The sequence below is a fragment of the Phaenicophaeus curvirostris genome, chromosome 8 (genome assembly GCF_032191515.1).
Source record: "Phaenicophaeus curvirostris isolate KB17595 chromosome 8, BPBGC_Pcur_1.0, whole genome shotgun sequence".
In the NCBI taxonomy this organism is placed as follows: domain Eukaryota; kingdom Metazoa; phylum Chordata; class Aves; order Cuculiformes; family Cuculidae; genus Phaenicophaeus; species Phaenicophaeus curvirostris.
Genome location: NC_091399.1, coordinates 14,257,770 through 14,282,702, shown reverse-complemented (window position 1 = coordinate 14,282,702; position 24,933 = coordinate 14,257,770). Strand labels below are relative to the sequence as shown.

General features: G+C 37.6%; 1 protein-coding gene across 3 annotated transcripts in view; it reads right to left on the bottom strand.

The window, feature by feature from the left end:
* Positions 1 to 283: 283 nt before the first annotated feature.
* Positions 284 to 24,933, bottom strand: part of NR5A2 (nuclear receptor subfamily 5 group A member 2) — a 92,297-nt gene continuing 67,647 nt past the window's right edge. For all 3 annotated transcript variants that reach the window (XM_069862537.1, XM_069862539.1, XM_069862538.1), the window contains one exon: positions 284 to 3,549. In XM_069862537.1, the coding sequence (XP_069718638.1) occupies positions 3,302 to 3,549 (248 nt within the window). In that variant the 3' untranslated portion in view covers positions 284 to 3,301. The remainder of the gene's footprint in view (positions 3,550 to 24,933) is intronic.

The window sequence follows — 24,933 nt, the reverse complement described above, 5'->3', positions numbered from 1 at the left end:
GTGCAGAATGAGATGAAAGGTATTACCTTGAAAGTATTAACCAGTAAATTCCTTTTTGATTAGGAATTCAGCTTTTCTGATCTGTTTAGCTCTATTTATTTTGCTCCAACCTAGGCAATTTCACCATCGCCGGCTGAGCTTTTGAAGCTGTGGCTCTCCACATTTGTGTACCTCAAATTCCCTTTGCCACCCCTATTTCTTCTGCATTTTACTCTCATGAGTAACTGATTTTTAACTGGTGCTTCGGTTCAGTGGAATGATGTTGTTAAAAAGACAATTATAAAGTAATCAGCATGGGCATATCAATATTTATTGAAATACTGAAAAAAAATTCCATTGTTGATGAGAAACTCCTGGCAAGAGCTGACATGACAATATGTATTTCACTGATACAGTAAGAGAACTTCAACTTCAACAAGTAACTCACTGCACATTCTAAGAGTTGCATGGATTTAAATCCAAGGCAGCTGCAGAACATCCGTAATACAAATAGTCAGACTTTACAGATTGTCTGTTTACAAACACAGAACAACTATAATAAACCAGCCAAAGCCAAACTCTTTGAATTTTAGTCTGCTTTTACTAATATGTCCTGTAATCAATAAGGCAGTCAGAAGTAAATGTCTAGTTAACAATTAACATGAAGGGTTTTTTTGGTGATTGTTTTGTTTTAATTTGTTCCTGTACTTTGGACAATCTGTTGGGATTCTTGGAACCACATATGTGGGCAAATATATGTTAGTTTATCTGAAACTGTTTGCATTAAACTCTATGAAAAATTGTTATTTTTTTCTATGTCATTACTTTAATTCTTTCATCCTGTATGCAGATAATGGTGCTGTGAAGAGAGTTAGCAACAGTTCGTTAGGCTTTTTTCTCAATATTTAGTGAGATTCATTGTAATATTTCATCAGGGAGAAAGAGAAAATACGGAATGCAAACACATGCAATATGCTTTGTTTTTCTTTCAAAAAAAGAAAGAATGACCATATTTATCTTGTACACATGAGGATACGCATTTCACAGCCACTGTCAACTGCCACCTGCATCCTACTTTCTGTTACTTTAGTTTGAGGGAGCATGTTGTTACTCGAATAAAGCTTTCATGCCTGCTTTGTGGGATGCCTGAGGGAGGTGTGCTTGGTTTGCTTTTGGTCCGTACAATAGTACGTGTTCTGTGATATAAGACAAGCATCTAGGAGTTGCAGACACTAGGCTTTGCTGTTTGTACCCTATGCATGGTCAGAATATTAGAGCTGCTTAATAGAGGTGATTAAAATAGTGTGCTTTGCACTAATGCAGATGTAATAACTGATGTCTTTGGTATACAATGTATGAATGGTTCAAAAAAAAGTAAGAGAAATGCACCTTTTCAAGTTCACATGAAACAGAAAAAGCTATAACTCACATAATTTACAATAGATTTAAATAAACTACATTTAGGATTATGAAGATTTACAGATATTTAATCAAGTGAATGATTTTAATTTGTAAAGACCCTTGTGTGTCCCTGAACTATGTTCCACTAACTTGAAGACATGCTACAGTAAACACATATATTTGGCTTCTTCATTCTGGCTATATCTTATATAAAGATGAAACCAAAGAACAATAAATTAGCATCATAATTGTCTACAGTGGAAACTATCATATACAATATAAATAAACTATTAAAAGCCAGCAATCTTCATGAAAAAAAAAAACTAAAGGATTAGGATTTTATACAGTTTCTACAAATGATTGTGCAGCCAATAATCTCAAAAATTAAAGTAAAAATGAAATACCCCTATTGATTTTAGTGTCTCACGACATACAGTAATTAAGTACTGGTAAAATAATTACCAATTTAAAAGAAATAATAAGGAAATCACTGCTCTGCAATCTTATCACAGTTTTTTCCCCACAGGACCTAAAGAATGTAAACACTATGGTTTTGTTAATGTTAGAGACTAATACTTTATTTTAAATGTATGTTGATCCACATCTGCACAGTTACCTTTAAGGGTAATGAAATAAGGCAAGACTCATAACTGCGGCACTACATGTTAATACTGATATCTTCATTTGGAAAGAGAGAGTATTGTTTGTTCTCTAATATTTGTTCTGCAGCAGACTTTGGCCTACATAGACATAGCAGTATCGCTCTTCTTTCTCTGTGTAAATGATGTGTATTACCTAACTTTAAAAAGAAAAAGTTTCATTAGGTATTGGATTTTTGAACTGAAATTTAGTTTCTTAATTACTGACAATTTTGAAGATAATTTCTTAATAAGATCCATGGCATCACCAGGTCATAAAATTAATTTGCCTATTCTTGCATCACAAAATGCATTTTTTAAATTTTATGTTTATTTTTTTGACATCAGTATTTGGTATCCTAGATTTTTTTTTTTGGTCAAAGAAGCTATTGTTTGTAATGGCTAAAATATCTCTATTTCCTTTATTTCAAAATGGTCATGAATATATATAGCAGAGCCACATTTTAGCCACTGCACTAGTTAAGTATATAGTTGAATTGGCTAATTCATTCTGGCATATATATCTTAGCTATTTAGTAGATCTCCGATAACACTAGTAGAAGAGGGATACTGCCTGATAGAACAACATGAACACGTGACAAAACAAACTTCAGAACACAGTAAAAATGCCAAGCTAACTGGATAACAGACTCTCCATATTAGCGATTTGCAGGCTCGAGAGACTGACAGTCAAACCCAGCCTCTCAGGATTTGGTGGCGATACTACACTGCATGTGGCCTACACCAGCTCTCTCTTACAGGTTGTTGAATGGATGCCACATCATTTATCACTGAAGAAGTAAGCGTTGGGTCCTTGGAAGGATGGGAGAAGATGCAATAGATGCAGTTTTGCACCTATTATAACTGTTTTAGACGTCCTGCTATACAGTGAAGGAATTTAGTGCACAGAAATTCCCCACTATCTTATCTTAATAATACAGATCAGGTTTTTTTTCTTCTAAGTTTCTTCATATTGGTAATCAGCAGAGTTAAATATACAAGTATCATTCTGTCCTTTTTCGTCTTGACATTGGTGATAGTATCCACTTGGTGCGTTCACTTCACTCCAGTATAGGGTCTTACATAGATTCCTTTGGGGATGTGTAGCATATGATTCACAGTTTGCAATACAAATACCCTGATACATCACTTATTTACTATTAGTATTTGATTATTATTCCATTTCACAAAGTCTTAAAACCATGTTTTAATTAGTGTTGCTTGGAGCAGTTCAGAATACATTTTTTTTTTTCCTTGAAAGCACAAGCTCTAACGGGTATAATTTATGCTCTTTTTGCATGCAGCATTTCAATGAGAAGGTTATTACATGGCACATCTCCATTCAGGTGTTTGTAGTAGAGGTATTCTTCAGCCTGCATACTGATGGCCCGGATTTCTGGTAGTCGCAGGAGAAGCTGCCCGTATTTGTCTGTTTGCTGTGGGTAATTACACATTGTGTAGTCCAGCAGAGCAGCGTTCACTTGTTCCTGAACACCTTCCACAAGCTGGAAGTTCTCAAGATTTTTGACATCTGAATGATAATAAAAAAAAAAAAAGAAAGTAACAATGATTCAGTTGCATTTTAATTCCTGTTTATGAAGGCAGTGTTTCACTAAATGGATGTATGTTTTTTCCTCCTGACAAAAGCATACTTTACAAGCTGCTGAATATTCAGTGAACCCTTTTGCCAGCTTTCCTGGGAAAATGATCACAAAAGAGCTTTAGTGGAGTGTCTTGTTGAAATTCTGCATATACCTCAAATCAATTAGACACCAATGGAGTCTGAGCAAGGTCAGCTCTTTTCAAAGCTTACAAAAAGAAAGGTTGAGGATTCCTAAAGTAGAAGACCATAATATATTGCTAGCAAATGAGTCCCAAGAGGAAGGCCTATCTTTAACCTAGTATGTTACACAATTCATATAATTCTGTATTAATTTTTCTGACCCAAGGTGAAATCTGTGTCCAGGGTATGATGTAGTTAATTCTAATAAAAAGTGACAGGGTTCTTGTTTCTGTTTGACATTTTCTAAATGATTCTGAAAGCCTCTGACTTGTCTAGCCTATGTTAATGAACCATCTGGTACACTCCAGTGACTGCCAAAATAATCTTCCCTACTAGAAACTCTCTAAAATATATATTTCACTGACTAATGATCTTTATAAAATGAAATCATTGTCCTTTGGGTGGCATACCAGCCAAGAATGGTGCCCTTTAATCTGAATATGGTTTCTGAGATTTTTTTTGGTATTGGACAACAGGGGCATTTACATCAATAAGGCAGGTACAGTTTGTTCACTCTCCCTCTGTTTGATTATCTTCTGTTCCTATGCAGCAAGTTCAAGCTCTGGAAATGCTGGTCAGAGGTAAATGCCAGTATATTAACTCCTCATTATTTGCCTCTCTGTGTAAAAATTACTCTGATGGCATAATCTCGTGACACGTCTGGAGAATGCAGAAGTTATTCCAAAGTTTGTAAATTAGAGCACTGCTATAATGTAGAATGAGTTAAGTGATCAAAATGATCAAAGATAACTTGTTTTGGTTTTTTTTTATCATTTATATCATCAGTAGAGTACTGTAACAGTTTCTTGTAATGCCAATGCGCAGTGATACCGAGCAGAGCTATGCTGCTGATTCACTTTGAACAAAGACAAATCTGATTTTCTATGGATGTTCTTGGAGCACAGGAGATGGGGAATTTGGCACAACTGGATTCATTGTAAATGCCAGCCTTTGATTGGAGGGGAAATGAGTGTTTTCCTTTGCAAAACAGGAACCCACATTGGTTTCCCAATCCATCAGCAGCCTAGGAAGTTGTGTAAAGGTGCAGTGAGACCCAATTTTCCTAGAATTGCTTTAGAAGGAGCAAATATTGATTCCTGCACATAACTGTGTGCTGGAACACAAGGGAAATTGTTGGAGGAGGCAAATATTTTTTTTCAGGACAAGAGGATAGAGGGGATGCCAAGGATCCCAATGGCAGCCCAGGGTGGCACGCTCAGCCTCTGGGGCTGGAGCTACAGGCTCCGAGCATGAGCCTCTCTGGAGTGAGCCGGCTGCTGACTGCACTTCAGGTTCGCTCTAGCACAAGCTGGGGTGAGTGTTTCCTGCTGTGATCATTACTGCCTGCCTCTTTCCTGTCCCAGTTTCACTGTGGAAATGAAACAAGTGGCTCCTAGATTTGTGCTGCTTGTTTGGGAGCTGGGGACATGACCTCTGTCTGAATTTTGCTGGCTGGCGTAAGAAACTCACTAGCAATATTTAAATTATGACAGCTGTCCAACAAGAACTGTCTGAACTTTGCATTATCCACGCTGAGGAGAACCGGAAACTTCAAAGCTGCTATGCCTAGTCTCTTAGCTATTCAAACTCTTTATTCAAAGTCTTTTTGCCAGTGTCTCTGGAGATCTGTGAATAATCATGTTTTCATGTATTATGATGGATATTTTCTCTACACAAACTATAGATGTTTATTATTTTACATACCTATATAAACCACCAAGGTATTTTGTAGTGAGTGCAACCTGGTTTAAAAAATTGGATGTTCTAGGAACATTTTTATAAAGTTAAGAAAGGAATAGAATCAACTATCACAATTATTTAAAATAGGTTGCTTTCAGATGCAAAATGCATCATGAATGAATTGCTAGAACACAAGACATTCCCAGAGGAAAAGGGGACCATACTGGAGATTAAACAGTTAAACAGCAATATTAAATGTATAATGGCTTCAGAATCAGTACTTTTTTTCCTTGCTTAAAATAACTATATAGTAGGAAGTTTTAAAAACTATTAGCTGATTCAATGCCCCCTTTAAATTCAAAGGGCATCTTTCTGTTGCTGCCTTTTTAAAACCATACTGTGAGATTAAATTGTGCTGATTTCTTGGATCACCAGGTCCATTCTAATTTTTGCTACATAAATGCTACTGCCTGGAATATATATTTATTGGCAACATTACAAAACCATTTTTTATAAAGCTCAAGAAGAAACAACACCTGAGAGTTGCAGCAAATTTTCTGTATTTTCCTGCCAAAGTGGCAAATTCAATGTATGTTTTATAGAGATGCATTCTGTCTTCAGCTGGATTCATATCACACTGTTAGACAAAAGGAGGCATAATATCTTATCTATATTACCCCCATGTACAAGATCGGTGGCTTTTGGCAGTAGGTGTACCTGTGCATTCTATAGGTGTTTCTATATGCTTGTCAAGTACATGGCCTGGCTACATTGGATGCAAGTTGCAGAACTACAGGGGAAAGGTTTGTGTTGTTTTTTTTCTGATCTCAGTGGACAGTTCTTTAAATACTTATATGTGGCAACATAAGCACTGAAGTCAGATGTAAAAACAAGTCCAATTAACATAAACAGTAAACAAAAAGTAGTTCTGGGGCTTCTACACCATATTCAGCCTGAGGAAATACTTTTAATGTATTTCCTCTGCACAAACTCTTGATATTCGTGGTGAGGCTCGGTGCTTGTAAACAAGATGTTATTGGTTAAGGAGTAAAAACATGTAGAATTTTCCTGACTGTTTCTATGTTGAATTAGATACTCAATAGTCCAAATGATTACAGTTTAGGACATCATTAAACAATTCATCTGTGTGTAGATCTTTCCAGGACTGCAATCATAATAGAGAGGATGTAGAAGCAACCTGATGTCCAGCTAAGTACTTCATGAATGAGTCTTCGTGAAGTAACAGAGATTTTTGGACATGAGTTTTGATAAGTGTTCTTATCTCATGCACATTAAAAATAAATGCTTCAATAAAGCAAATGAGACAAGCTGAACAGAGAGTCAAAGGATGTAGGCAGAGACCACTATGTACAACTCCATTGTCATGTCTCAAGCTCTCCTATGTTTCATATTTTGTTAAAGAAGAGGTTTCCCAAATGCATAGTTGCAATAAAAATCACAGATATTTTTGAAAGAGAATTACAAACTCTTGCTCTAATTAAGATTAATAACAACAAAAGAAAATATGTGAATATTAAGTTATTTCCAGTAGCTCCAAATTCTGCAGGTAGAACAAGAAATGCTATTCAGTTTTCACATCTGGTATTTAGCTGACAGTGATACAAATGTTATTAAGTAATTACTTTGGTTTTTAAGTGGAGAGTTTTCCTGTGCTTTGAGTTTGTTTTTGTTCTCAGTATTTATTATACAACTCTGACTAAAGATATGTTATTTAGTTTTCCAAGTATCTCCTTTTTGATAAAGGTTCTTTGAATGCTAATGAGTTAACTTGGTGAAACATCAAGCAGATTAGGTGTAAGTCTGCTGAAGGCAGTGGTGTACGACTAGTGTGAAATCTCCTACTCTTGTGTACAGCACAACAGTCTTTTATGCCTTCTTATAATTCTTCAGTCCTGTTTGCTTTTAAGAACCGGAATGTCTCTTATCAATCTTTACATCGGTTAGTAACAATTTAAAGTACACATGTTTAAGCTTAATGCAAGAAATCATTTTCCGAGGTTTAGACACTTGTAAATTAAATGAGTAGGAATAGGTCTCCCCCCTTCCACCCACACACCCTTTAAATCCTAGCAGCTAGAAAAAGTGTTTTGTATTGCTACAGTAAGTATCAGTCTCTTATCTCTTCCACTTTATTCACTCAGGGACTAATTACCAACTTTTTACATGAAACAGCCTTACTGTGAGCTCACAGTGGGGCACACATCTTTTTCTATCCTTATTGGAAAGTAAACCCTTAGGTCTTCTGGAATATATTATATGTTTTACAAGAAATAGCAATTGCTTTTCTGTCAAACAAAGAATTTTTGTTCTCTATAGCTTATTTTTGACGATTAAGACAAAAACAGTATTATAGTGTGTCAGGATCTGCTCTGCAGTCACAGTAAAGATCTGCCAGTATTCCCAGAAATACCCCCGTTTTGATTATTTTCTACATCTGCTATAAAGCTGTGCATTAAGCTGAAACTGCATATAACATTCAGCCCGAGGAGAACACTTTTGCATATTTTCCCCAAAAATGGGTCTGGTCTTTAGAGGGGCAAGATATTTAGGTTTCAGAGAGATTTTCTCCCTCTCATATTCCAAACATGAAATACTGAGAATTTGGTGGTGTACTAATCTGTAGAGAGCTTCCTTTGGTCTGGGAATTTTGAAATGAAAAATGAAAGAGAATGAGAGATTTAAATTCGAAAAACAACTCCTTAGGAGCAGCGTAAATATTTCCCAAAGAAAGCCAGTTAAATTTTACTGCTCTCATCTTATCAGACACCCTTTCCATGTGAAGCGAAGAAGAGGTGTGTGCATAGGGAGCTCAGCTGCCTATCTGTTTTTTACACCATTACAAGTCCTGGTACTGCAAGAATGAAATAAGGTTGTGTTTAGGCTCCTCTGCGGGGAGAAATGTCTCACTTTCAAAAGGCTGGAAACAGTTTTAAACACAATTCTAGTAACAGGACTCAACACCATCCCAAGGTCCTTACCCTGATGGCCTGACGAGCCTCTTCATTTAAGGACTTTATTAAAACTCAATTGTCACCAAAGCTGAGCAGCAATTTGGAATGACTCTCAAAGGTAAAATGTGATATATTCCAAAGTCTAGTGAAAGTATTTTGGTCAGAACGGCCTTCAGGCTCACTCACTAAGAGATCTGTCTGTTCTTTCCAGCCAGCCTGCTTTGCCTAATAAGCAGCATTGCCTTTGCTGAGAAACATGCTGCAACACGCTGTTTATCAGGGAAAGATACAGCGTGCTTCCTCAGCCTGAAGTCAGGATTCCTGTCAGAGGTTTTGTGTGAGGCCAATTCTCATTTGACCTTGCAGATGGAATACGTTAATTCTGATTAAGGTTTTTCCCTCAGAGAGTTCAAATAGGGGGATTACCCAGAACAGAGGTGACGTTACCAGACCTTCCTCTATTTAAAACAGCTTTTTCCTATTCTTTTCCCCCATTTTCTGCTAGTCCTGTGAATCCTGAAGGTTACAGGACTTAAAACACAGGTAGATTTTTGATACGATAAAAACTTTTTTGAGGGCAAGAATAGTAATGGTTGATAAAGTGCCAATCTCTGAAAATTACCCACAATTCTCCTTCATTGAAACTAATGGTAACAACAGTGCTTCCATATAGCACATCTGTCATGCACACAGATGTATGCCATTCTATAGCTAAGCCTCCTTGACAGACAAAATGCTATAATATAGGAAGATTTATGGTAAGTATAAGCTCCTTACTGCAAAATTCTCCTCAATTTTATTACAGCAGAGTTGTGCTGAATATTATTTACTTAGAAGGCATGGGAAACAATTTTTGATGGATGTGTGTTTGTTAATCAGTGGTAAGGAAGTCTCAAACTTTGAAAAACCTTTACATTATAACAACAGAAATAACTGTTTATTAGGGCCATAAAATAATTTTCATTTTCAATTGAACGTAACATCAGATAGTGGGCACATTTTTTTGAAAACCTTGATTAAATTCTTCAACAGCACTGTATTTCATTCATACCTAAGTATGAGGCAAAATGATATGTATTTTTAAAGTGAGAATAAGATGTTTTTGAGAAAACAAGCTGTGATTCTTAGTCTAAACCTCATTCCCTCAGTATTCAATCTTGATGGACCTTTTGTTTGTTTCAGAACAATTCAGACTCAACTAAAACATATTTTGGTGGTGTTTATAGTGGTAGACTTCTTTCTAGTGTTATATAAAATATTGAAGCACGTCTTTCTATTCCAAAAAGATTGTAAAATGACAGAGTCTTACTGAGAATATAATCTCCTGATGTCTATTGAGAATTGTGCTTATTGACTGTTGTAAAGAACTTTACAATTGCTTTTGCTGCTGTTAGTGCTGCAATGGAAAGGGAAATACGGAAAACACACTGAATTCCTCTCCTTGCACAACTGTGAAATTATTTTGCTACGTTTCAGTTGTTTCTTTTCTTGCAGTCCCAGTAAAGGCAAAGGGCAAAGCCTAACTTGATCTCTTGAACCTTTATGACTGCTGTAATTACTGAGTCATCACTCAGGAAAAATAAAACAGCTTGACTTTTAAGAGCTTGGGCTGGATTTACTGACTTTAAAGTTAAACAAACAAACAAAATCTCCACCTGCTTCTCATCCCGGCACCCCAGGAATCAACATCCTTATTACTGTCAAATGAGTAATATGCAATATGGCGATCATTGAAAAACAATAAAACATCATCCTACCAGGCCCCTTTTGGAGGAAGAGTTTCTCACAAGTCCTGCCCTGAAGTTCGCAGCTAGCTACACCCCTAAATACAAAGACCAGTGTTTGTCTCTGAGACTCATGAGGGAGAGGCGTGGCCAGGTGCAGCCACACAGCCAGGGGTGTACACAGCCCCTTGGGATAGCTGGTTGATGAAACTATGGCCCACCCCAGAAGATGCCAGGACAGACCACAGGCACCGAGTCCCAAGCAGTAGTTGTGCTGTGGGTGCTTCGTCTTAGCCATGCCTAAACTCCAGTACTCTTTCACTTTCTAAAGCTTCCTCCATGCCTGGAGTTATGTCTCTGCTGATGTCCCGAAGTTTCTCTGGCTTTGGAGGAGCAACGCAACATGTTGGTCCTCTCATGCTCATCTGGGACTGAGGACAGCCTGTAGGCATCTTAATCCATGCTTAGCATTCACTGATAAGATTATGTTCCGCATAAGAGAGTAGCTGCTGCTTTCTTTGAAGACCTGACAGAGGAACAGGAATTTTTGAATGACACTCTTGCTCTGTCGTGTCTTCAAGGAAATATCCCAGACAACTGGAGTCTCCCACCACACCAGAGGGTGGTCTTAGCTATTGTTAACTACAGGTTGTTCTTCATGAAGGCGTGCTCCAGTCTTTGAGTTGGAGCTTCACTGCTGCACTGAAAAAAAATAACACTCCATGTTCTAAGGACAAATTTATAGCCTGCTCTGATAGGCTGGTGGTGAAGGAACCTGCCTGACCTGATACGCGTTTCTGGTTCCTGCTTCCAGGTTTGTGCGTATACTTGACCTAGTGACTACTTAAGGTAAATGACAGATCAATGCTAGAAAAAATGTCTCAATGCAAGCCTCCTTTTTCCAGAGAAAAATTGTGTAACGACTATCTCTGTGGAGCTCTGGTCGTATTTGCATGTTGATAAACTGAGGCAGAAATGACTTAGTGAAGGTCTTGCAGCAATCTGAGAAAGAACATGAGTAAAATTTCATTTTTCCTAACTCCTCATCTAATCACAGGTTCATATTATATGTCTGGTCTAGAAATGTTTGTCTTCTGAATATTCAGTTGGAATAAGCATGAATAAGAAAAATAGTATGTTAATTATCATGCTATCAGCAGGCTTCAATACATATATGTTTAAATGCAGACAAATCTACAGCCATAGCACTAGTTTATAACACACTTACAGTTACCATAAAAAGGTATCACTTCTGATAAAAGCTGAAACTATGCTTCTGATAAGAGTTAAAAAAAATAGGATAAACAGTACATTTATTCAAGCAAATGGCTTCCCCAGTTAATTTCTGAAACGTCATTTTAATCTTCAATAGCCATGAACAATACAGGATTGTTGGTGTTTTAGGAACTGGCTGTCAATGTGTACAATTTGTAGGGTGTGAATAGTTTAAGATGTCATAAATATTTATGAAGTTCCTGGGAACGGTGATAGGGACATCATACAAAATCCTTGAAGTTATGAATTGAGGCAGAAAGGATGTTACATGCAACTTGCAATGATAGGCAGTATGGTATAAAGTAGAGAGTAGCAAGAAATAATCTATTATTTAGCTGAGAAGATGAATATTCAGGAAAAAAATGAAAATTTTTGGAAGATTTACTTTTATCTAGAAAATATTTGCTCTGTTTTCCTTAGACATTTGCAACTTTTCTGAATTGTTTTATTGAATTCATGAATAGCTTGCATATTATCTATCCTTTCTCTTTCTATCCCTCTCCTACTACTCAAGTACTGTTCAAAGTAGGAACAATGGACAAGATTAATCTCAGAGGTAATTCTGCCGCCACCTCTGGAACTACACCAAGGGGTGATATGGTTCTAAAAGAAGAAATATAAATGTTTTCTGGAAAAATATCGAATATAAATTTCTACTGAGGTTAAAACAGAGAAGTGCAGCTGCCGCTGAAACCTGTTTGAGAAGCAGGCTGTATCCTTTCATAAAGCCCATCTGTCTCTGCAGAGTACAAAAAATGCATGATCATAAAAAGCAGTACTCCTTAGGGGAAAAAATCTCTCTGTACTAATCTTGTAGTCACTTTACAAAACAGTTTTTAATCTCAAATTTGCATTTGATTTTCAGTCAGGAACTTTTGTGGTTTTTGCAAAGTTTTCTTATTCCATTAGAATAAGATATGAGGTACAGTTTGTTCAGGTGGCAAGTCCAGACTATGAATAAACCAACGTTATCATATGAAAGAGAATTAAACAGGCAGATCCAAGTGGGGATATATTAAGCCAAATTTAAGCTCCAGTAGTTGAATTTAGCCTGTACTAGATGTCTGGTTTGCCTCAGGATATATTCAGCTTTCCAGCTAATCGACTGAGGAAAACCGCCTCAGGTATGATAAAATTTACAAGACAGCTCAGTCGAATAGCTCTTGTTATAAATACTAGCTTAAAGGCATTCTTCTGGTCTTTGGGATCAGGACTGTATTTGCATTTAATTATTATATTTCAAACTTTTTTGAACTTGGTTAAAGATATTAGGCCAGCCAATTATATCATTATAGTGCTTTCCAGAGAAGAGTAGAACTTCATATCGCTTTTTAAATACTTGGTGGACTTTGTTTGGCTTTACCCTTTTGTTTAGATCCAACAATCCCACAGGAGCAATAAGTATTACAATACATTCTCTTTAAAAGAAGGAAATGCAGCATGCAAAGATGTTTTACTCATATGCTGATCTAAGAGGTACAACACTCTACTATCACCTTCTGTTAACATAACTGACAAATGTTTCAGAGTTTTAATTCTTTTGCAGTATTTTGAGACAAGGCTTGGTGTAAGACAGTCAATCAATCATCTTTTTCAGACATATTGATTTAAAAAAACTATTTTTCCTCTTTTCTGACACTTAAAAACACGATGTTACTAGTCATATACGGCAATGTTTGCACTAACAGGTTTTTTTCATTGAACTAAGTTGTATAAGTGAAAGTTTTGTAAGATACAAGAAGCAGAAATTGGTAAAAGAACTATTTTCTTACCTACTTGTTTCAAAATAGTATAAAGCAAAATGCATTCATTTAATTGCTCAGTGCTGAAAGCAATGCAGTAGAACTACAGTGGAAAATAATATGCAGCTCCTAACAGTCAAACATTTGAATTTTACAGTGATTATTTAGAAAAGCTAGACTCTGTTGTGGGTATTTACAGTTATTTACTACGTAAATGTAACTGCAAATACCCCACAATACCACTGATGGTACATTGAAGGTGTTGTTTCTAAGATAGTGTTTCAGTCCCATATCAAATTACTGTTAACAAAAAAATTGCTAGCTTAGATGAAAAGCGCTGATGAGTTTCATCTCATCATATACGTGTGTGTGTGTGTGTGTATCAGCCACCAGATCATTACCACGCCTGACCGCAACAGCCCATGCATTTGCTTAAACGCAACACACCATGTGCTGGTGTTCCTCACTGAATGACAGCTGAGACAGTGGCACTGAGACAGGGTTCTTGCACTGTCCCTCTGATCTTGAGGCCAGCCCAGGCTGCCTTACCCCCTGTTAGGAGGAAAAAACTCCAAACATTTCATTCTCCTGTACTCTCAGTCTAGCTTGCATGGACAGTAAACACAACTGAGGTAAGTAATTTTCTGCTGCAGTATTTCAAAGCATATTGTTTCTGACACTGTCTATTGATCTGAGTGGAGGTAGAAAATTTCATTTTTCACTGTGACATATGTCCGTGCTTAGTTGTGGAAACGGTCTGGCAAATGAGAGTGACAGAAGCCCAAGCAGGGACTTCTGCAACTACACTGGCACTGTGCAAGAGTCAGTGCTGGCACGCAGGAAACACTGGAAAGGGACTCACATGCATATCGGCCTTTGGACTCTCTTCCCAAAGACTTTGATGTGTATACAATTGTTCTTCAGCTGCATCACTTATGATTTTAAACAGACAGATATGAGAGCTAAAGAAAAGTCTACCTGAAAGTCCACCTGGCAACATGGCAGCTCATCGGTTAAACAGGTACAGTAGAGAAGAGTGGAAGAGAGGGAATACTCTTAGATTTCAGATATGAAGTTCTTAGAATGTTTTATTTCTCAGCTATCTCTGATTACTTGACAATAAACCCTGATCAGAAAGGACGGTAGGCTGTCAGATAGTGCCTCACTACCTCATTTTAGTATTTCAACTGCTTAGTAAGAGCAGTACAATAAGTCAGCTAAACTCCAGACTTGTGCCCCCTGCTCAGCTCAGACTCAAATGTTTGGTCAGATACGGATGAGGTGCTTCCATGGACAACATAGTCACAGGTGTAACATGGGGAGCAGAAATTAAGGAGCTCCAGGTTCCCATTTGTCTCTGGCTGGAGCTGCCCCTAACATGCCAATAAACTCATGTTCCCTGCACAAGCACAGAGATTTTTTGTCTCTCTGATGCCATGTGTCAGATGAAGGAAGCAAGTGCTCCTCTGTCAGTGGCTGTGGTGGTGACTGCAGAGGGGCTTGAGGCCATGAGGAGCCTCCTACAAACCAAGGTTTGTACTTTTTCTGCTCCGGCCATGCTTACCCCACCAGTAACATTCTCAGGATCCCATTGACACTCTGCCAAGTCCCTCAATGCTTTATTGAATTAGGCTGTGGGGTTTGCCTTTACTGCTTAGAATCTGGAAGGATTTTTAATTCTAGATCCACCTTCACGTAAATCAACACTCAATGGATTAAAGTTGATTTGAGCTTGATCTCACTGTACTCTTCAAAGCCATGGGTGTTTCCCCACCTATACATGTTTTTTTACAGCCAGGACTGTGAATTAGCATTTGGAATGAAATCACTATTTTGTTTTTCATTTAATAGTATAAGTTATATGAGATAATAGTATGAAACTTGTAAAAGGCATTGGGATTCCTTTAGTTTTCCTGAGTTATGTTCAGGCCAAGAAACAGTGCTTTCCTGTAACCTTGCAGCCACAGCAAACAGTGGGATATGCGTTTGGCAGGATACAGTTCATGTAAGTACACATGTGCATTCTCACGCTTTGGTCTCATGGAAATGCACAGGCTTTCAAATCGAAGGTAGTTAGCAACAAACAGTGCACTTATAGCTGTAAATCCTCAAAATGCCAAAGTAACTGCTAGCTCCTGCAGCAGAACTGCCTGTTCAGCCTACAGGGATTTCTACTCAATTGCTGGAGAAATGGCCTGAAATGCCAAATGCTCTGGTCACGTTCAAGGCAATACACTCACACATTTCCTGTTCTTGCCATTCTTCATTTACATTTCCTAATTGGAAGTTAATGAGTTCCCAGAGGCAAATAAATATATTTAAAACAAAAAATGCACTATATTTTCCAAACTGTGCCTCGAAAAGCAACTCAGTGCTTTTCTTAGTGCACAGTCCTCAGACCACTTTTGACTCTCCAGTAACACTGTAGCACCCTCTTTCACCTCTATTCTATCTGTGTTTAATACAGAGATTATTGGTCTGATCACTTTAGTCAAAGTCAGCTTACTTTGACTAGTAAGATCCAGACCAGTTCAACAAAGACTAACGCAGTTCTTGTGACTTCTGTCCAACCAAATCTAATGAGCTTACAGTTAAGCACAGCCCAGTGATACTTATTTATTTTTCTATTAATTTCCTGTGTCAGCTTCAGGTTTAAAAAAATTCACAGGTCCTGGCACAGGAAAGACAAATCAAGCCTGACACTTGGAAAAATATCGCATACGGAAAAAACTTGACATAGAATCAAGTGGTGTCAAAAATCCTAGGTATTTGGTGTTTCAAATTCAGACATTCTTCATTTAGACCAAAATTATAGACATTTATAGTGCACCTTACTGTTGGTGACTATTTAACAGCTAGGTGCTCTCACAGCATGGTACTCTTTATGTGCACAGTAATGAAAGTTCACTATTGATTTTTCTGTAGCTGCTTGTAACTATTATAGTTGATACATCAATAGAAAAGGAAAGCACAATGTTTCACAGGAGGCAGAAAATCAGAGAATACATGATGCTGTGACAGTAAATCATGGCATAATCTCAAGAATTGATAGATGGTTACTGCTAACTTGAAACCCATGGCTTTCTCTGAAAAGACTAGCCTATAATCGCCCAATATGTTCTAACAGACTGACTGCCTGTAATAGTGGTAAAGGACACAACACAATGCTTCATCTTCAGAATAATGGTTTCCACAAGCCAGGTTGTTGTGTTGTGGGACTTGTTTTGTATGTTACTGCAGAAGGAGGGAGAAAAAGTGGTTTAAATGCCATTTAGATTAATAGTTAAATGTGGTAAAAAGATTTTTTTTTTCTGAAAAGAGTACAGAAGGTTTTGGTTTTTAAAAAAAAAGAAGAGAAGTTGTCATTAATTTTTAACTTGCAAAAGTCTGCAGTAAGTTGAAAAGGAAACACAAAAGAGCTGATTATTCTTGAGATCAAACTATTCGAGCTGTTTTGTCAAGAAAGGCAAATGCAGAGAAAATACATTTACTATGGCTCTTTCCAGTTCCACAGCTTCCTGAAAGGGAGCCAAAGGCATGTATGTAATTGCAAGTTCTTTTAAGTATCTGCTTCTCACTGCTGTGTTTTTGAGGGGCACAATAATCTCAGAATAGTACACTATGCCTACTGAATTTTTAGCAGGGAAGTTGTTAATTGCTCTGTTCCTTCTTTACTCCCCGGCTCATCTCTGGTAGTTTTATCTATGGTTTTAATTAATTGTAAGGGTCTTATTTCCCGGTCTCAAAACAGAAAGGAAGAACCACAGGTAAGAGCTTGCAAGCTGGAGCATGGTGTGCAGTTTAGATGACACCACTCCCACAGCAACCTCTTAGCAATGTTCCTCTCTGAAAGAGTATTTTCAGCCTGCAGTGGTATTCACAAGCACTTCTTTAGAGGATGTGAGTCTGATATCCGTCTTTTTCAACTTAGCTGGTGACTCCGTTCTCCAAAGCCAAATGTTTAGCAGAAGAGAAGGAGCCAGGGAAAGGGAAAGGGCCTTCTCAAGCTACCACCCATCCAGTCTGCCCCAAACTAGGCTTGAGAAAAGACTGCATAATTTGCTCTGCTTTGGCTATGGTTTTTCCCCCAATGAAAGACTGGATAACATCATCTGTCTTGTCCTAAACAGTTCACTGATCTTGATTACAATTTTTGGTGTTGGGAGAGAGGAAAGATGCTGCTGCAGTGTCATTCTGCATTCAGATTTTGAAATCTTTCTCTTTCTTGAGATGACTTGCCTTCACCTGGCAAGAACAGGTGTTGTGCAATATGTTTACAATACACATCAAACTCTCCCAGTAGTGAAGATGATGTTAAATGTAGGACTTTCCAGATTAATCCTTGAATAACTTTGTGAGGAAGAACTCTTAAAATATACTTAGGAGGATGGCCATATGCAAATTAAACTTTTGGAAGCCACATGGACTGTTTTGGGGCTTACTCTTTCAGCTTGTCCCATGCCTGGTAGCTTGGCTCACGACCAGTGCAATACGGGGAACCTCTGCTCTGAGAGGTTCATCCAAAATTGGTAGCGGCTTTTCCAGAGCCTGAGGAGTTGCAATTTTCATCCCACTCCCCTTTCTTGCCAGCAGAAGCCATCAGGACACACTCCAAGTCACAAGCTTAGGAAGGTGTATTTTTGTACATTCCCTTCTGCCTCCTAATTCATGATCACATCTGCCTTCAAGGCTGAACCATAACGTTTGTTTCTGAATTTTCCTTCATTGTTTCTTCCCTGTTTGCTTCTATTTCCTCTTTCTCCACCTCTGGCTTGACTTTGATCACAGTTCCATGTTTTCTCTTTCCTTCCTTACATATTCCTCCCTATTTTCTTGACTCCTTTCCTATCTCAAGCCATCCAGTCTCTCTCTGTTTCCTTGATCCACATCACTGCTATCCCTTGTTTTCATCAACTGCTCCTGGTTCCTGCCCTGCCCTGAAGTCCTCTTCTCTGCCACTCTTCTCCCACCACTCTTGCAAATCCTTTCTTTCCCTCTGGCCTCCTGTTTAATTATCCTGCTACTTTGTTTCATTGTTTCTTTACGGTATTTTTCCTCTCTATTTAACTCCCTCAGAGAGAGCCCTTGCTTTCCTTTCCCTTCCAGCGTCCCATCTTGCACAAGCCGCAAAGGAATAGGAGAAAGAGAAGAATTTGGCATAGTCCACACTGCATCTCCAATAAATGGCTGAGAGTCATCCATATAAAGACTTTCAGGTAAGAGCCTCTACGATGTATGCTTTCAACAAGAAATACATGAGCAACAGTTTTTAGAGTATACATTCTAGTAAAAAAGAGTATTTAACAAGTTGCCTGTTACAACTACAAAGGGAATTTAGCCATTATACCCCTTTAGCATGTTCCTCATTCAGTGAAGCACATGTTCAAATGAAAACTATAGAATGGTCTAACTGGCTCCAAGATTAAGGATATTAATTCATTTATCAATATCTTAGTATATAGTCATTTATTCCCATGTTGTGCTGGGAAACTTGGTTAATAATAGTAGCCACTGATATTGAACACTTCTGCCACTAGCAGCTAAAATAATTCTATATAATCCTATACTTCCTCTGTTATGTATATAATACATTCAAACTTTCACCACAAACATACGAAAAATATATTGAAAATGGGACAGAAATTATAAAAGTATTCCAAAAGTAGAGACGTGTGTAAACGTGGGTTATGTGCAGGTAATTCCTCCCCCTTACAGCAGCTGTTTAAAAGCCATACTTACTAGAATTCTATAAACATACTAGAGACGAAAAAAGTGCAGAGCACACTGATTGGGTTCTTCTGAAATCCCCACTGTCTCCACATAAAGACAGCAGCACAGAATACAATTATTGCTTGGTATCCATGTTTCTAATTACTTGAGAGATTTGTATCTAACAAATATATGACCTAATTTTCCCTCAAACATCTAATCCTATTGTTATTCCAAAACCTTCTAAAATATGCATTTTAGAAAAAGACAACATGAAAATAAAAAGTACTTGCTGAAGACAGTTAATCATTTTTTCCATGGCTTGCAGCCGTCACACAAGCAGACAACATAAGCCAGTAATGATCAAATTGGATCAAATGCGTCCCTCTAAAAATGCCATTGTACTCAATAGTTATCTGTGAGATAAAGTCACCACTTTCATTGCACTTTCTGAAATAAAATCAGGGCAAATTAACAGTGATTTTTAAATTTCCTATACAATTTAGTGTAGTTCATTGAAAAAACTCAATCAGCTATGAAACAGGAGGCTGCCTCTGGAATTTCTGCAAGAAGTTTATAATTTGCAACTCCTACTGCCAGGACAGATGAATGATTAAAGATTTATTTAATAAAAAACCTGGTTTAATTCTTAAGTATATCTTCTAACTCCAGCATCTGTATTTTATTTGTATTGATATTCTGTGGATTTTTTCACAAAAATAATTGCTTGCAGATGTCATTAAGATAGATACCTGTACACTGCCCTAGTTTCTTTCATCTTGCCAGCACAATGTGGGGAACCTGCATGGGAGGCTGGACTAAAATCTGTCACCTCACTAAAAAAAATGTTGTCAGTAGCAAATGGTTGTTTACCTAAGTCATCACTCCATACATCATCATTTAACATCTGTAAGAAATGTAAAGACTGATTTTTAGTTGTTTGGCTTTGTGACGGGATTTCACAAATAAGGGTAAGGAAATATGTCTTTGCTTTTGTTTTTAAAGAAACCAGAAAAAAGCAGAGAAATCAAAGAACAGGGCAAAAGAAAATCCACTTTGTCATGCGTATGCTAAAATTCACTGCTAAAAATAGTCTCTCAAAAAATGAATTTTCAAATTTTTTGCAAAGTTTTAGACCTTAATATGGAAATAGAGCAAGAAACTACTTTTATGTTGAGTAATTTGTAAAGGAAAGGATTAAATTTTCTCAAAATCTATTAAAGATATTTTAAATCAGATTCCTTTTAGCAATGGCATTTGTTATCACATCTGTAGACATTTCAAACAATGCTGTTTCAATTTGGTTGTACCTTATAGTATCTTTAATACTCTGGATTTTACCACTATTTACAAAGATAGGTAACTATTGTTGTAATTTACCAGATAGGGTAGTTAGTTGCACTATCATTTATGAGACTTCAAAGTCACTAATGCAGTCAGAAGCAGAGACAAGAGGGTTGATTTCTCTGTTGGGCAATGCTGGCTCCATGAAAGGAGAATGTCCCTCACGAGATGATTCTGAAATGAGGTTTTGTCCATATTCATTTGCCTTACTTTCCCAGATGATTAAAGTGGAAAAGTGGAATAGCTCTTCTAGTGGCAGAGTGGAGCAGATTGGCTGCTTTGCCTGAGACCCAGAGAAGAGTTAAATGTTCCAGGAGCAGACAGGCTATTTAACTGTTCTCCTGGCCCTCATGATTTCTAATGAGAGTTTTATCCCTGGCTTCCAAGGCAAAGTGGGACATGCAGCAGTGAGGGACTATGTAAGACTGCTGACAACTGCTCGCACTAGAAGTTATCAAATCCGAACTCAGCAAACTAAGAAAAATTTGTAAAACCTGTGAAATTAGGAGACTTGTGATAAATTGATCCATGCCTATGAAAGTTACTTTCATTGATTTGAGGGCAAGAAAGGACCATCACAGTGGTCACTATAACCTCCTTCAGCTTTCTTCTCAGTGCAAGTCATAGTTCTTCATCCAGCAGTTGGTTGTCATGTCTATAACTTTTCAGCTGCATGACGATAATTTACAGAAATGGTCACCTTGGTTTTGGATTTCAAGAAACAGACCCTCCGTTATACCCATAGAAGAGATCTTACAAAAGACGGTGATCTTCGCCTTTAAATTTATCAATTTCTAATATAATTAATCCCAAACTAATATTGCATAGCTAATCCTGCAAATGTGTTTTCACTGACTTCTATGGGATGTGCACAGGAACCATTGTTTACTAGACTAAACTTTTAACAAATACCACGTTGCCTCATCATATTACATCTCAATTACTACAGCATTTCTTCCTTTGGCCTTGGCAAATGTTGCTGCTAAGATACTCTTCCAAGCTTATTCCTTCCCTACCTTTTTGCACCTTCCCTTTTCCCTGCTACATCAGACATAAACAGTGTTCACTTTCAAGGTCTTGTTGCTGTTCCTTCCTTACCTATCAATCAGTCATTCAGCATCACGTGGTCATCTCTGACTTGCATGCAATGCCATCTCCACTTCCTCTCACCACGTTTATCAGATCAAGTACTTTTCTGCTTTCCCCACTCTGTATCTCATGCTTTATATGCCAGATCTCTTTATCCACTTTCTTCATGTTCCCTATCCAAACTTTTTGCTGTGACATTTGAGAAAAGCCTGGGCTACAGGTGTGCTGGAATTGTGCCTGCCATCCTTGCCTTGTCCGTCAGTCAATGCCTGTTCATCATCACGTATGTAGATTGTACTCTTTGAAGGAACATTTTAAAATATCATCTGCCATTAAAATTTCTTAGTCGTAAAACTGAGAAATATTACTATTAATGTTTGTCACAGTGAAAGTATTACCCTAGTTACATGTCTCATTCTATACTCTCTGGTTTCATTCCCAGCCTACCTGCAAGTGAGACATTAATTTCACAAAGTCTGTTTGAAATACCATTAGTGCAGTCAAAAATAATCAGAAGTCAAAGGGGGCAAATATTTTGTCAGAAATTAGAGAGTGGAAAAATATACTTAAATAAATCTTGATTTTATCTATTAGTCAGCTGTCAGCTAATAATAAATTATATTCAGTCCTCCCTTGTTATATATACATATTGATTAGTTTTAAACTCTGAACTTCAGAATGAGTTATATCTGGTCATTGCTAAGCTGCTCTCTATGCTAAGAAAAAAAAATCCCCAACACCTATTATACTACATTTAATTAAGACGAGCATCAGCTTTATGTACCATTATTTGCTTCTGCCAAGTCTCTGTGGTATAAATATTGAGTAGTCATATCTCCTGAATACTAATCAATCCTTCCTGAACTCCAAATGATTACACAAACTTTAGAAAATGTTCTTTGCCAGTGTTATTCTCCACTGTTTCTATAGTTAAACATTCAGGCTGAGATACAAGCCTGGATTTGACAAGTGTGCAGCAAGTATTTTTCTAAATTGAAATGTAACATGGGGAAGACTGAAAGCCCTGGTTGAACACTAATCGTACAGGACCCCTTGGCTTCTCGCTTACTGGCGTAATCTTGTAAACACACTTGGGTAACAGAGTGGGCGAATGTAAGAAAATTGCCAGTGGATTTAATAAAACCACCTCACAATAACAGCCCAGTTATAAACATGCATTACAAATAACATATACATAAAACCCAGGTGTAAGAGTAGTTGTATATTTACAAACTACCAAAAGTAAAAACAGCTAGAGTGACCACTTTGAAGAAGACTGCATTAAATCCCAAGTACTGTTTGTCACTGTGAGTAAGATGTGAACACATTTGTGATGACAAGTCCTTGCCTGGGTAAGTGTTCCATTACTGGCTTGCCAAGCAAGACTGTCAGGCAATGCTTTTTGCTTCAAATTCACAGCACCTACTTCAGATCCTGGGAGTGAAAGTGCTTTGTGAAGACAAAGTAGAGTTATCTGTGTGTTCCTTGGTATCCAAAGAACTACTAGGACCATTTTACAGGATGAACAGAGCCCATGAAAACTACAAATGGATCACACCCACGCAATGAGGGCATAAGAATGGCCATACTGGCACTCTAGATCATCTAGACCAGTTTGTTCCATCTTTGACAGTGACCAGGAACAGATGCCATAAGGAGCAGTGTCAGAAGAAGAAAAGCATAGAGCAATACAGCTCAGGAGCACTTGCTCAGGCTCCAGCAGCTGCAGGTTAGCAACAGCCAGAAGTGGTGGGGTTTGTATTTCACAGCTTTCAATGGATTTTCCTTCTGTTAAGTTCTCCAAGTAACTTTGGTAACCACAAAAACTTTCAGCATCCTCTATATCTTGAGCAAGGAGTGCCAGAGCTGGAAACATGCTGTGTTGAAGAATGAATTCTTGTATTTTGAGCCAGTCACCTGCTATTTGTTTAGTTCTGATACTAAAATTTCAGAATGATGGGAGGAAAAAGCTTTTTGCCTAATTCTTGTTCTTAGGAAGTGCCCATGCTTGGTGTACTGTGCTTTGAAGAACTAGCGCAATCTTAGTAAACAGAGAGTGCAAAAAGCAGATCCATTTTTTCTTGAAAGTAGAGTGTGGTTATTGGGAAGGCTACAATAAAGATCTACATGCCAAAATTTGCTAGGTTATGTCTTTATGCCTGTATTACACATAGGTGACTACTATCCTGTATGAATTAGTTCATGTCTAATTTTCCAGTCTAGTTTCCTGTTTTCCTTTTGGTCTGGTAAAATCTTCTGCCTCACTAATTCCTTCACTGCATTTTCCCATTCTTTTTGTTTGTGTGTCCTTAAGCATCATAAATACTACCAAAATTTAATCAATATTCCTTGTTACCTAGTTGACGCTTATATTCCTATTTGCATACATGGTACCCTTAAATTAAACCCTCAATAAAACCTGTGAGAGTTAAAATATGCACAGGCACGTGTTTCATCATTGTTTGCTGCTGTGTTTTTTTGTCTTTTCTATGTATTTAGATTGCAAGCTCACTGGGGCAGAGATTCTGACTAGCATGTAAATCTAGTAGATAAACTATGTTTCATAAAGTATATTAAAAAACCCAATAGATAATTCAAAATGTTTGTTTGCTTTTTTTTCATCTGGGATGTTGCATACATGCATTGATGTGAGCTGCTGGAACCAGAGGAAACTGAGGCACAGACAGGCTTTGTATTTCTGCTCCTTGGATACATGTTTACAGGAAGATCCTCCTAGTCCTGTAAGTGCTGAGGGCAGAGTCAGCCTCAAAAATGCTTAATTTCTGCCTATTTCATCTGTGTGAAGATCTTAACAGGCAGGTTTCTTTTCCAAAAGTGGAACTGGTGGAGCCCAGTACCTCCAATACCTAGTCCCATCTCAGCCCTGACACTTCAGGGAGACTAAAAGCAAGGAAGGTTTAATTTGCTAATATTCCTCTTATTCAACAGAAACAGGAACGAAGTGCTCCAGATCCAGAAGCATTTCTGCTGATCCCTTAAGCAAGGCTGTGGTTTGTTTGAAAACTGAGTTATTTTTCTTTTGTTCAGGTGTTTTTTTTTGTTGTTTAAGCAAGAGCCCATTGTTTGCCATCCACAGCGATTAAATGTTTACTATTTCTACAGGGCCCTCTTGTCTCATGTTAAGTGAGATGTGAGATCAATAGTGGCTCTGCAATTATTTGTCCATTGATAAAGCCTTCATTCTTAAATGAAGTACATTTATCTGTGTCCTGGCAATGATAAGGGAGCAGTACCAGTCAGCTGCTGCCTAGTCTAGCATTTAGCTCCAGCAGACAAGTGCCTGGACATGGGTCAAATGATGTCTAACTTTCTTCCTATTGGCATTTCACTTTACAAACTGCTCTGATGGGAGGTTTGACAAATCATCCTTGCTGAGTTCAGATAATAAAAATCAGCAGGACAAATGGGAAGTTTTGGTAAAGAGAAAACAGTGGCTGATTTCAGGTTAAGTGACTAGTCTGTAAAGACACCGTATGGTAGAATGAAGAGATCTGCTGCATCAGAAGAAAGTACCCCATGTAAGCTACTCAGTTTGTTCTTCAAACATCATTTAAATGTAGTCTTTTAACAAATTTA